The sequence below is a fragment of the Lemur catta genome, chromosome 20 (genome assembly GCF_020740605.2).
Source record: "Lemur catta isolate mLemCat1 chromosome 20, mLemCat1.pri, whole genome shotgun sequence".
NCBI classification, from domain to species: domain Eukaryota; kingdom Metazoa; phylum Chordata; class Mammalia; order Primates; family Lemuridae; genus Lemur; species Lemur catta.
In genome coordinates this window covers 3,203,436-3,217,625 of record NC_059147.1, presented here as the reverse complement: position 1 = coordinate 3,217,625, position 14,190 = coordinate 3,203,436, and the positions used below count along the sequence as shown (strand labels likewise).

Below are 14,190 nucleotides of genomic sequence, written 5' to 3'. Positions count from 1 at the left end.
GAATGGATTCTATTCTTTTTAGAGACAGTTGGTGTTTTTATTAGGCTGTGTATAGATCTGTTTTTAAAGTTTTAAAATTTAATATCTTCAAAAGGACTTCACAGGATGCCCCAATATTTGCATTCAAAGCAAAGGCAGAAGAAATGGGAAGGAGACCAAAAAAAAAAATGTCTTTTTTTTTTTAATGGAAGATAAAATATCTGTAGGAATCTCCAGCTGACCTGTGACCTTAAGGAAGAGAGCTGGGTGCACGACTGGCAGTACGTTTCATCTTCCTTTTTCTTGGGGGTCCCCTGGCTTGGGGCGGGGTGAGGCCAAACCCAGGGTATCTGGTAGACCTCAGAGAGCACTGGGAAGAGGTGGGGAGGTGCCCACTGGTAGAGAACAGCATCAGCCCCTCCCTCCTGTGCTTCACCCCACATGCCTCGAAGCCCAGCAAGCCTGGGCGTCAGTTTGAGCACGGAACTGCGCAGTGGCACACGGTGACCGCGTCTGATTAGCTTTGGATTCCCACCTCTAGAAGTCTGTGGCTCATACTGGGTCCTTGCGGAACACCTGCTGAAGGCTTTCTAGATGTGATTACAGCAGTCTATACTGACAATAATCTAGAATAACAACTGTCTTTTCCAATCTCTATTTAATAGACTTTCTGTATAATAAACTACACCCAGTTTCCTCCGCAGATAAGAGGTCCATTCTAGGTGCTCCTGTGCGTGGCTCGGGAAGATGTGGAGAGCACCTCCAGTCCCCGTGCTTATGGAGCAGCAAGGACCCTCGCCCCACCTTGAACATGCCACTCCCTGCACCCTCTCTGAATCTCCCTGTGCATTCGTGCCGAATGCGTCTCCTCGGCACAGCACCGCCTCCAACTCCCTCTCCGCGGGAGCAGCTTCTCTTTGCTGCCAGGGCTCCCGCGGGGCTGCCCTAGCGCCTCTGCCACCTCCCCGCTGCGCACAGGGCCGGCCAGAGCACCCTGTTCTCATGGGCCACAGACACTGGCTCAGGGCAGGGCACGTGCACCAAGGCTGCCAGCCAGACTCCTTCCTCGGGACTTTTCCGTGTGGAGCTGGACAGGACAGGCTTTGCATTGAACAGACAGAACCCGAGAACCGAAGCCAGCTTCCCGCTACACGAGGCAATGCGTTCTCCTCTCTGCTTATGCTACTTTGGGTTTCGATCTCTTCCAACTGTAAGAGTCCTAATTTTTTTCTCTTTTTGTATTTTCCAACTTTTCTTCCTTACACAGAAATTTTAGTTTTGAGAGGGAAAAGTTTTGAATTTCAAAACCACACATCAAAATCAATGTGGATGCGGGAAACCCTGGGGGACTTGACGAAATCCCTGTCCAGACAACTCCTCCAACCCCTCCCCTGCCCACCCTCCGCCAGCCCGTGAAGAAGCTGTTAGTTTTCATCTCACCTCTACCAGAAAGCCACGGTCACTATGCATTTTAACAACATTCTATTTCACAGAATCCGTACAGTTTCTCCACTACTCAGGGGCCTTAGGGTTGACTCCTAAGAAGAAAGGGAAGCTCAGAAGCTGCGACTGGAGTTTGTAATGTTTGAGGAAAAAATGCTCATAGTCCCACAAGGCACTTAACTCACAAAGAGTTAAAGATGTAAAATTAGTGCTGTCCACTCAATTTTTTTTTTTTTTTTTTGAGACAGCGTCTCACTCTGTTGCCCAAGCTAGAGTGCCGTGGCGTCAGCCTAGTTCACAACAACCTCAAACTTCCTGGGCTCAGGCAATCCTCCTGCCTCAGCCTCCCGAGTAGGTGGGACTACAGGCATGCACCACCATGCCCGGTTAATTTTTTTTCCATATATATTGTTAGTTGTCCATATAATTTCTTTCTATTTTTAGTAGAGAGGGGGTCTCGCTCTTGCTCAGGCTGGTCTCGAAATTCTGAGCTCAAACAATCCACCCGCCTTGGCCTCCCAGAGTGTGTCCACTCAATTTTTAGATTGCAATTATGAGGAAAGTTACCACAGTCACCATTTCGGACACTTATTTTATTGTCTAGAAGTTTACAGCAGAGCGATCATTAACTGCCTCTGTCAGGAGATGCCTGCGGGAACCTACATTGAAAACCAGCCACAGGCAGTTCCGCATGTTCTTCCCGAAAACTCCACGTATCAGAACAGAAACAACTGGCCCGGCCTCGAGGTGTGAGGTGACGGACCGTCTGGGGTACAGCCCAGCATGAGCCTCCCCGGCGTCCCCCACATGCCGATCTGGATGAATGAGCAGCTTCGCAGGTGCAGATTCAAAGTTCAACCGCAGACGACAAAAACCTTCCTGGCTGGTGCCCGGACAGGAAAGGCACCGGAACAGCATCTGCGGAAAATCAAATCTATCATGCTCAGCATTCCTGCCCGAAGTTAACCTCCTAAACTAGCTGACCTGATTGTTTATTTTAAAAGCAAACCAAATGTATACAGGATCTTTTAGAAAATCATGTAAAACGTTGCAAATTTTTAGGGGTTATTTATAATCTGAAGAGATTCATAAAAAATTATTGGACTTGTTAAGACTATAAATACTAACCTCTCTCCCCCCATGAAAAAAGCAATTGTTACAAAAATATAAAAAATACACTAGTTTCTACTGTTTACTCTTTCCACCAGAAATCCCACGACTCCGGGACACCTCCCGGTTTATATGCCACACAACAAGCACAAATGCAATTTTTTTCATTTTTTTCAGGAAGGAAAAGTTTCAAAACATTCCCTTTTGTTATCTGAGACTGCGGCGACTGCTTCTCGGGCTGGGATGCCGGCGAGCGCTGCTCCGCACAGGCCGGGCCGGGCCGCAGGGCCTCCTCCCGTTTCCCGCTCGGCTCCTTCCATTCCATTTTGGACGTGCCCGGTCCCCAGACTCCTGAGCTGGGCTTGGCCTCCCTAACTTCCCCCTGGGGGAGGCGGGAGGTGGGGCTCAGGCTCCCAGTAAAGGGGGAGAGGCCGAAGCCGCTGCCAGTAGCACCCGTGTCTTGGAGCATGGGCCGGGCCCTCGCCCGGGTTATGCCGGGGGAGCTGCTCGCCTGCTGGCTGTCACCCTCCTGGCCTGGAGAGGTGACTGATGCAGGTCAGAGTCTGCAGGCCTGGGAGGAGAGCCAGCACCTAAAGTGAAGGCAGAACACTTTGCATTAAAACACTTCAGTAACTTCCGAGTAGGATCTCAGGTTCTTCCCACAGCAGCTGAGCTACCAGGCACTTGTACCAATCAAGAGCTAGGAAATGGATCAAATGCAGTTTTGAAGCAATTCGAGAAACTGCAGGGGTTTGACTGTTGGTCAAGTCCTTGAGGACTCCCCTCCCGGATTAGGGTATTTTCAGTTCTTCCTTGTCCCTGCTGCCACCAGCAGGGTATGATGTGCGTAAAGGCTCCATGAAGCCCTTGGGCACGAGCCGTCACTGGGGAACCAGCGGGATGGATCCACGCGCCACTAGGCAGAATCCCTCCACATGACCGGGACATTGCTGGGCTGCACTCTCTGTCCTTGAGGTCCAGGGAGACCTCTCAGACAGGGTCCCGGCCTAAGCATGCTGGAGAGAACCCTCCATCCCCAAAGCCCTGTGTCTGCAGTTCTCACTACCCGCTACGCTGCTCGGAAGTGGAGACCAGGTCCCACCTGCAGCCCGGCTCACACGCCCTCATCCCCCGCAGGACCCTCTGACCTTGGCCGTGGCCCCATGTCTGCATCACTGTCCCATCCGTGTGCTCCTGCCCTCATCGTTCCTGAGACAGGCGGCCTGTCTCCAGGCCAGAAGGGGGGCCCCTCATGGAGCCCCTGGTGGACTTCCAGGCTCTCCCACTCCAAGGACTAGATTTTCACACCGCTGAGGGTTTTATTTCACAGATCATGTTGGTGAGTTTTGGGTTTCCAGTCCTCACCATGGTTAAGTCATACATTTCCCAACACCTGATTGTTTTCTTGGGATCTGTAACATCTCACCCAATACACCCTGGTTGTTTAAAACCCCAAATGAACTTTCCCAGAGCAAAAGCAGTAAGGTATTCAGAGAACCCTGGCCACATCTGCTGAGCAAGCTCCCTCTACTTTGGTTGCATCAAATAAAACAGGATCTCGGTGACATGGCGCATTCACGCTTGCCCAGAAGAGACGTGCTCCCAACATCAAGGCACAAAGCAAGAAGGCCCTGGGCAGAACGATGGTGCACGTGACCAGTGGCCTCTGTGAGGCCCAAGGCAGAGTCACGGGGAGGCGAGTCCGGCCTGGCCTGGGTGGGCATCGGGAGAAGACCCGAGGCCAGGGTCTGCCTTCGCCCGAGGCGTCCTCACGCGTACTTCTCCAGGAACTTCACGTGGAAGTCCTTCACCTTCCGGAGCACCGTCTTCAGCTTCTCCACGGGAGGAAGGATAGTCATCCTGGCAGGGAAGAGACAGCGTCAGCCCGGCTGCTCTGGAAGGGGGACAGGAGTGACCCTGGCAGCCGGTCTTTCACCTCTGGGCGTGGGGAGGGCCAGGGCTCTCCTACCTGCTTTGAAAGCCCCTGGACAGTGCCCAGCATTTGAGAGGCCACTTGCCCCCAATTACATTTTCCTTTTACCCGAGTAGTGACGTGAACACAAGCAACGAGCCGGGCTGGCGTCTGAGCGTGGGGGACGCGCCCCGCCCTGCAGCAGCCTGCGCGGCCCACGCGGACAGGGCTGCTCCGCAGCACGAGCCTCGGCCGCCCCTGGAGGACAGCGGGCTCCCGCGCCTGCCGGACGGGCCTGTTCCTCCCCCCCAGTCTCTGACAGCGCCCTGCGGTCATCCCAAGGAATCCCCCAGTTGCCACCGTAGCCGACACTTCCCTCTAGTCTTGCCAGTCGGCTTCCCGACCCTCCGGGCAGCCCTCTGATCACGTGGCTTTTTCAATGAGCCACAAGTCACTGAGGTGAGGACAAGGTGAAACGGCCACCTAGACACGATCTGTCCGTGGGGGACGCTGCCCGTGACGCTGGCTGGGCCAAGGCGTGGCTCCCGGTGCTGGCAGCTCACGGCACTTCCTTCTCCAGCGTCTGCTGCAGGAGCCACGTGATAGCAGCACGCGTGGAGCAGCCGCCGTTCTGAACAGAACTGGCTCAGCGGGAAGGCAGCCCTGGCTGAGCTGCCCCGTCGGCTCGGCTCTGCCGCAGGGTGGACGGCGCGGTGGTGCAGCCGGAACTCAAGGGAGGACGGTGGCTCCGCAGCCCTGTCCCCGCAGCCAGCCCTACGCTCCGCGTCAAGAGGCCCAAGTGTCCCTGGACAAAGCCAGGACCAGCCCCGGGTGCACAGAGGAGGCCCTACCTGAAGTGGTAGGTGCCTTCCCGCTGCCCGAAGCCACTGCCAGGCACAACACAGATGCCGGTCTCCTCCAGGAGGCTCATGCAGTAGAACATGTCCGGGGCCATCCTGTGGGCCTGCGGGAGGAAGCAGGGCAGAGCTTGGGCTTCCTCTGCGGCTCGGCGTGGCACGAACATGCCATTAAGAGCTGAAAGCCGGAGGAAGACCTCAGTGGCGGTTCTCCTTCCCAAGGCGGTGCCCCTCTCCTCTGCCCTGGAGAGGCACCACCCCGGGACGCTGGGGCACTGCTGGTGCCTGGTGCAGGGAACAGGACACGCGAAGGCTACTGCAGGGCTGCCGGGGGCTTCCGCCCTTCGTGGGGACGGCCAGTCTACTTCCCTCGCACCCCATCCCCAGGCAGCGGCTCAACAAGCACCAACGGTCCCTTCATACGTGCCAAGCCACGTAACACTCTGACAGCGGGGCCTGAAGTCTGCGCCCGGGGGATCTCAGGGGACAAGCTTCTCTGGGGCAGCTGTCGACCGAGCTTCTCACACACCGGCCTGGACAATCACCGCGGGGGGCCGGCTGGGGCTGCAGGGATTCTGATTCCGTGGCTCTGGGGGACTGGTGTCCGGGCTAGACTCCGAGTGTTTAACAAGGCACTCAGGGAGTTCGGGGGCTGGGTGAAGGCACCACTTTCAGAAACACTGCTCTGCCCTTGATCCCCAAAGTGGGGGCTGTGGCACCAGCTGAGAGCGGGTTGGAAATGCACACTCTTGGGCAGGACAGGCCCTTCCACCCGACCCCAGGTGTGCACACTCGGGTGTGAGAGGCGCGGCTACAGGCCGAGGCGGCCGGGAGGAGGAAACGGCTCCCGCTCCTCCCGGCTCGTCTCGCACCGGCACCTCCGGTCAGAGCAGCGGCAGGAGCAGAGCCCGGGCCAGCACCTCCCCCCGGGGCTGGCCTCGAGCGTGCCCCATCCCACTGCGCGGCTGGGGCCCACCCGAGAACCCGCCACCTTCACGCGGTGGACACCAGTGGGCCTCGGGCCAGCCCGGCTCCCCAGGGCAGGAAGGGCCCCCCCACGTCTCCGCGCGCCCGAGCCGCACACCTGAGCCACCTCCACGGCCTTGGGCGGGATGAAGACGCGCGGGAAGGCGTACATGGAGCCCTGCAAGGGGTTGCAGTGGATCCCCGGGACTTGGTTGAACAGGTCTTCCGTCAGCTTTGCCTTTCTGGCCAGATCACCCAGGACCGACTCCTTCTCCTGCAGAGACGGACAGCACGGCGGGAGTCAGCGCCTCTGCGGGAGACAGGCCGCAGACCAGCCCGTGCGCTCCGCGACCGCCAGCGGGTGGGTCTCCCTGCAGGAACCGGGTCCACAGTGCTCGGCCCGGGAGGCTGCCAGGCGCCCTGGGCGTGGCGCTCACAGACCCCTGGGGAGTTCTAGACCACAGGGGGGTCCTGGGTAGCCCGCATCATGGGCTCTATTCTTGTACCAGGAAGTCATTCCTGAAAACGAGAAAAACCAGCCCTTGCCCGTCGCTCTGAAGGGACCTGGCTCTTGAGAGGAACATCCCAGAACAGGATGCTGGGAGACACGCTCCTTCTGTGGACAGGCCCCCCCACTCCATTTGGGGGGACCACCCTTCCCCACTTCCAGTCCGCTGTGTGTGGAACACGGGGCCCAGGCAAAGCAACTCAGGGCAGTGACTGGTTGGGAGCTGGACGTGTGTGCAAAGCCAGAGCCGAGCGTCTGGGACGGCTGCGGGGGCCACTGCGGGAGGGGTGACAGGTGAGCCTGCACATGAGTGGGTATGGGTCACGTGGTCGAGCCGCACAGCGCAGCACGGCCAGCCTTCACCGTGATGCAGGCCGCAGCGCGGAGGGGCCTGGAGGATGCTGTGCTAAGCGAAACCAGCCAATCACAATGACAGACACTGCACGAGTCCACTGACATGAGTGTCTACAATAGGGGACTTCACAAGGGCAGGACGCAGAAGGGCGGCTGCCCGGGGCTGGGGGGCGGGGAGCAGGGAGCTAGTGGTCGGTAGGTACGCAGTTTCCGTTTAGGATGACAAAAGTTCTGGAGATGGAGGTGGTGATGGTTGCACAACAGCGTGAATGTCCTTAATGCCACAGAACTGTGCACTTCATAAAGATCAAAAAGATAAATTTTGTTATGTGTATTTCACCACAATTAAAAAAAAAGATGTGCGTCTAGAGCAGCTGGGAGCTGACTTCTAGGTTACATGACCCATAATTCCTTTTTTTTTTTGTTTAAACTCGTCAGAGTTGTGTGTCTGTCACTTCAGCTGAGAGGGTCCCAAGTGGACCGCGTGGAGCAGTGAGCACACCTGGCTGGGCAGAGGCTGAGGGTCGACGCTGTGCCCATCCACCCTGGTTCCTCTTCTGAGTTTCATAACAAAGTCCCCCGGAATGTTATCAGGACGAGGCCCTTCCCTCTGGGTGCCTACTGGACCATGGTGCTCACAGGTGAGGAAGAGGAAGGTTCTACCTGCCCCCGCACATTCACAGTCTGCCTACTTCAAAACAATGCCCAGTGTCCAAACAATGTCCGAAGTACCTTTGTTTTTTGTGGTTTTTTTTTGAGACAGAGTCTCGCTCTGTCGCCCGGGCTAGAGTGCCGTGGCATCAGCCTAGCTCACAGCAACCTCAAACTCCTGGGCTCAAGCGATCCTCCTGCCTCAGCCTCCCGAGTAGCTGGGACTACAGGCGTGCACAACCATGCCCGGCTAATTTTTTCTATATATATTTTTAGTTGCCCAGATAATTTCTATTTTTAGTAGAGACAAGGTCTTGCTCTTGCTCAGGCTGGTCTCAAACTCCTGAGCTCAAACAATCCACCCACCTCGGCCTCCCAGAGGGCTAGGATTATAGGCGTGAGCCACCGCGCCCGGCCAGCACCTTTGGACTTAATCAACTCGTTGGTGGGGGGGGGGGCGCTCAGGCACCAGCGGGAACAAGGAGCAGCTCCTAGAGGCCACGCCCCAGGAGGCTGCCACCTGGCCACTTGGAGACGAGACCGGCCACCCGCATGGCAGGAATTCCCTAGTGCCCCTGGCGGCAGCAGTGACGCGGACAGGACAGGTCACAGCCGACTCACCCTGCTGAACTGCTCAAAGGACTCCTCTCCTGGCACCGGGGGGTTCACGACGATGTCCATGGCGGCCTGTCCAGACACTGGTGGACACAGACGCACCGAGAGCAGCTTAACCAGCTGGCCCTTGATCTCGGGGTGCAGGTTGATCACCTCCATGTAGCCCCCTCTGTAGCCACACCTGGAGGGTTGAGGAGAGGGACAGGACCACCAGTTACAAAAGACCTCAAGCAATGTGGACAGACAGAACCTGCATCCCCCCAGCACCAGATGGCCAGGTGCGGCCGGTTCTTGCCGGCGGAAGGTGAACAGAAGCGACACGTGCGGACTCTTCGCAGGGAAAGAGCACGCGCCCGCCTCCCCCTTCCCGGGAAACGGCGACACTGGTGGGTGCCGCGCGTGGAGAAGGCAGGGCCACCAGCCCCAGTGCTTGGGTGACCTCAAGGGGCAGTGCCTGCCCTGGGCTCCCCCTACCTTTGGGCTCTGTCAGAGAGAGGGACACTCCCACCTTGGCTGAACCACTGCATCTGTGGGCCTCTTTGTTACAGAGACTTAGCCTGAGCCCTGCCCAGCACACGGCCCCTGCCTGAAACGGGCACGGGCTGGGGCCTGGCGTCACCCCTGCACGGCCACCAGGGGTGGGGACATGAGTCACTGGTGCCAATGAGCATCAGTGTGAGGACTTTTCCTAGAACAATTTCTGCTGCCTGAAAACAAAACCAACCCAAAGGGAGAACAGAGCTGAGAGAGAAAACCAAACAAGGCAAGAAAGCAGAGTCAGGCTCCCTCTGACACATTTAAGTCCCTGATTCAGCTCTATCTTTGGACCTTTTACCAACATGGATTTTTTTTTTTTTTTTAAAAATGCCTCTTTGCTGTAAGGCAGTTCAACTTCAATTTCTGCAATTTATAGCCAAAAGAATCCTCATTGATACATTCACATCATAATAAGCTGAGAACATGCAATGAATTAAAAATAAATTCTTTTCAAATCAAATCAACAACATTAACCATACTTTCTGGAGCTACGCCTCCTGCCACTGTCACTGACCCCTTTCCAGCCCCCTGGCTGCTCCTCCAACATGTCAGGAGTGCATCCACCTCAGGGCCTTTGGACATGCTGCCCCTGCTGCCTGGAACGCCCTTCCGCCAGGTGTCTGCGTCGTCCCCTCTGTCCCCGACTTTGGGTCTCAACTTAACAGCCAACCCCTCGGTGAGACGGCACTATTAAGCCCGACCCCACCCCACCTGGCACTCCTGCCTCTTCTCTAGTTATCTTTTTCCATCGGACACGCGATTTGTCCACGGCCTCCCTCTCCTCGCTAGGACACGGGCGCTGTGAGGGCAGGGACCGCTGCGGCTCAGTCGCTGCTGTGTACTCGGTGCTCACATCGGCACTGGGACTCAGTAAGAGCTTAACAAACACCAGCTGGAGGAGCAACCACAGGGATGAGGCTGGCCTTCCGGTCTCTGAGGCCACCTAGTGCCTACGCCGGCCGTGCACACAGAGCTTGGCCTGCCAGCCTGAGAGCATTTGCTTGTCCGCTCAACCTGCCTTCCCTGGCCCCTCCGACATCGCTGTCGGGGCAGCAGACACAGGGCTGGCAGAAAACACCAAGTGTCAAAAGCTGCCACGAGGCCCTGTTTTCATTTCCTCAATTCACCCATGGTCCGGTTTCTTTCAAGCATGGCCTTATTTTATTTGAACCCTGCACCAGGCTGTTCTCGCACCCCGGGCTCTCCCCCGCAGCAGGGGCAGCCTGTTTCCTCCACACAAGGGTGGCCTCCTCTCCACACAAGTGGGTGGACTTCAAGGCAGGGCAGAGGAGCAGGTGGCGAGGAGGCCACGGTGGGCTCGGCGGACCCAGAGGCGCAGGGGAGTGGAGGCCAACATACTCGCCCATGTAGCCCTTGGAGGTGGAGTGGAAGGAGGCCAGCTCCACGTTGCTGGAATACTCGGGCCCCATCTCATAGAGCACCTTCTTAAAGGAGTGGAATCTGCAGTCTGGAGAGTACACGTTGTCCTGGTACACCTGCAGGGGAGGACACGACAGTCACACGAGTCCTTCTGAGGGGAATGAGCCTGTGCAAGCTGCTGCCAAGGGCTGCTGAGGGGACACAGCCCCTCCGGGCCTGAGGAGAGGAGGGCACATGTGACCTGCAGTCAGGTCATGGGGCCCAGCCCTGGACAGCCAGCTCAGCCTCCAATGCCACTTCCAGGCCAGAATGTGCCTGAAGGAACTTTCCAGAATAAGCACAGAGGCAAGGCTGCAGGCTGGGGGACTCACTCGGTTTCTCCCACATCTAGCCTTGCCCAATCTCCAGACCCCCTTTCTGCCTCATCTGACCAGTGACGATACCAAGGACTCCCATCTTCCCCCCAAAGCACAATGTTTACTTCCTTTATTAACGTTCATAATGACAGCAGTTAATGTCCCTTTTCTCCGACCTCCCTGTTTGAAGGGCTGGCCTGCTGGCTTTCCTAACAACACTGCCCCAGTCTGCCGTCCTTTGGTTTTCCATCCACTCTCCACGGCCACAGCAGCACCCACACCTGTCGGTTCTTCCTGGTCCCCGGGGTCTAGCATTCGGTGGGCAGCCCCCACTCTGCCTTTGAGATTCACTTCCCACACCCATTTGGAGGATCAGGGAAACCTGGGGCCCTGTGTGTCAGTGGGCAGTTCGGGCCGCTGCATCTGCCCACGAGCCTGGCATTCGGCCGCTCCTCCTCACAGACCCGGGGAGGTTTGTGCACCAGGTCATGAGGAGAAGCACGGTCTCTCTGCTGCCCCTTCTCTCCTTTAGAAACGAAGATTTTAGGCCCATCTACTATCAATTAAGATGATTTAGTGGGTGAGCTGTGAGAGAGAGGAGGAGTGAAGAAATGAAGGCAGGGTGCCAGATGACAGCCAGCCAGAGCCACGCAGAAAGGAAGATGAAGTGGAAACAGGATTTGGGGGACCCTGTTTATTTCTTGCAAAGCAGAAAACAAATGAGCAGACCTCGGCTCCAGAAGCAACAGTGATGGGTTAGTTAAGATCCCCTCCTCATGGGCTGTGAGAATTCAGCAAGACCCTGGAGACAGAAGCACCAGGGGATACAATTGCAGGCGGACGAGTAGGCATCAGTTGTTTCTGCCAGTGGGCACCCACTCTCCCCTCTTGGGTAAGAGCCCCTTGACCTGCCCTCGGGGAATAACCCTCCCCTGCTGCCCATCTGGAGGTCTGGGAGGACGGGGCAGAGATCCCTCCCCTCGCCCTGAACCTGGCCAGTTTGCATATGGTACCTCCCAGGCCATGGTGGCTGGTTCTGCAATGGATGTGTGGCCCAAGCTGAACCAATGAAGCTCAGCTCTGAGACTTCCGCTGGAACCACCAGGACACAAAGCCCTCCTTCCAGGCCGGGAATTTCTAGGCTGGGAAGGTAACAGATCTGGGTATGAGGCCAACAAAGAGGGATGGCAGAGAGAGAGAAGGTCTGGAAGATGCAGTTTGAGTCCCTGGATCTAGCTGTGTAACTGGGACCCCATCATCTTTTTTTTCTTTTAAGTTTAGAGTGATTGAGGTTAAATTTCTGAAATTTATAACTAAGAGTCCAAACCAATGTGAGGACATTTCGGTCACAGTCTCACAGGTTGTAACACTGAACCTCCACGCCATGAACCACTCCTCCACCACCAATCAAGCTCTCCGGCCGCAGGACAGTCAGGCCTGGATCCGCCCCTGGAGGGGCAAGCCAACCCCCACGTGCCAAGGGCGGAGATGGGCCGCTCTTACCTCGTCAGCCAGGAGAAAGAGCTTCTCTTCCCAGGCAAAGTGAATCACATCTTCGATGCACTTTCTGCTTTGTACCTGGCCTATAAAACCCCAAGAAAACAAACAAGTAGCTTGTACTGCTGTTTAAATTGTTCCTGGGTCAGAACCCCACCCAGAAGCACGTGGCCGTCCTGTGCTCCCTCAAGACCCCAAGAGATTCCCCTCCCTGGGTGCCGCGCCTGACGGTGCAGTCGGCCCGCAGCGGGCCAGAGGGTCGGCCGCCTTCCTCTGGCTCGCTGAAGGCAGACGTGTGGAGGGAGCCGCACTTCGTACCGACTTTCCCGCTATTTTTACAAGGCGTGTGCACGCGGCATGTCTGCGCAGCAGGATGGCAAGGCGTGGAAGTGTCACAAAGAGCAGGAAAATAAAGCGGAAGCAGTTCAGTCTGGCAGCTCGGCTCCCCTCGCCGCACGCCAGCATCACACGGTGGAGAACTGCGCTGGCTGCCGGTGATCGGGTGACAGTCAGCCCACCTTCGCCCCAGCAGGCACACGCGAGCTCCACGGGCAGGGGCAAGCCTACCCTGGCTCATCACTTATCCTCACAGCCAGCACTCAGCAGGGGCTCAGCCAACGACGGAATAAATGCTCAGTGAACGAGCCTGGGCACCAGCTTCGCACCTCCTGTCGGCTGCGACTGCGGAGCTCGGCCTCGCTAGTGACAATGACAGTCAGTGCTCTGGTTCTCCTCGGCTCAGTCTCCGTCTTTGGGACTTGAGTCAACATGAACGGAAACACTCACCATCCGTTTTAGAGAAATCAGTGCAAACAGCAAGACTGTAACCCATCAGCTCACAGAAATGCCACGAGTACAGGTGGGGAAAGGGGCCAACGCAGTAAGGTGGAAACGGGACCCTCCCCGATGTTTCCTGAGACCTCCTTTGAGTGTGGCACCAGGAATGTCTCATGTGTTCACAACATCGTCTGGAAAAGCACCACTATAATCAGGCTTGATGCCTTCTTTAAAAAGGCGTTTCTTTACCATATATATATATCTGCATATATTACGTATATATCTAAGTGTGTGCATATGTATATATATGAACATATATTATTTGTATACGCACACAGATACATCTTGATGCAAAGAGGTACGTAGAGTGTGTTTGTTACCTTTTCGTTAAAAATAAAAGTATCTATATTCTTGTCTATGAAACAATATTAAAAATACGTCTGGAAAAAAATATATACATATATTCTGTAAGAGCATGGTATGATTCAGCCAGGATTTCCACCCTGAACTATCTGAGTATTGAACCAATTCCTTTACTAAGGGACCGACTTTCCTCCTGCCAAGCAGCACCGACTGGGCTTCACCCGAAGCCAGCTCACGGTTCCCGATTCCTGGCGAGCGGCAGGCCCTGGTTTCTCCAAGGAGCCAGCTGCTGCTCTCCCAGACGAGACGGTAGCTGGCTACCCAGGGAGGAGACCCTGCCTGTGACCCCCTGGTCTTGCCCTCCCAGGCCCCTGACCTCACAAACTGCATTTTGCTAGAAAGCAAGTAAGGACTCGAGTACCAGAATATGCCAATCCATGTTCACTAAACGCTAAAGGGAACACAGACAGGAACCAAGCAAGACCCAGAGCCTCAGAAAGCCTTCAGCTCAGTAAAGGAAATGAGACTCAAGGTGTGCAAACAATTCCACTGATACATTCGACGTAAACGTGAGAATAAGGACAGAGCTAATTTCTCTCCAGGGCCTAGGACACAGCAGTCACTTGTCACTTAGAGCATGCCCACTGAGCCAACGCAGGGAGACAAAGGCATGAACAGTCGTGTAGGAGAAGGGAAAGTCAGGTGTGCTTTAGAGGGGTCAGAGCACAGCTTTGCCCAGCTCGGAGAGACAAGAGATACGGCTTTGATACAGGCCCCAAAGGCTGGAGAGGGGTCCCCAAGGGCCTCTCCACAGAGGCTGGGCCAAATGGATTTCCCACGCACTGATGGGACATCTGCCGCTCGTGCCTGCCAAGCACCCTGCCC

The 14,190-nt window shown here is 56.1% G+C and overlaps 1 protein-coding gene across 1 annotated transcript in view; it reads right to left on the bottom strand.

Annotated features, from left to right (window-relative positions):
• Positions 1–1,994: 1,994 nt before the first annotated feature.
• The window catches only part of GPT2 (glutamic--pyruvic transaminase 2), a 34,561-nt gene continuing 22,365 nt past the window's right edge, over positions 1,995–14,190 (bottom strand). The window contains exons 6-11 of the mRNA XM_045533347.1: positions 12,172–12,251; positions 10,292–10,428; positions 8,402–8,576; positions 6,386–6,541; positions 5,296–5,408; positions 1,995–4,392 (exon numbers count right to left, since the gene is read on the bottom strand). Coding sequence (XP_045389303.1) covers positions 4,302–4,392; positions 5,296–5,408; positions 6,386–6,541; positions 8,402–8,576; positions 10,292–10,428; positions 12,172–12,251 — 752 coding nt within the window. The 3' untranslated portion in view covers positions 1,995–4,301. The remainder of the gene's footprint in view (positions 4,393–5,295; positions 5,409–6,385; positions 6,542–8,401; positions 8,577–10,291; positions 10,429–12,171; positions 12,252–14,190) is intronic.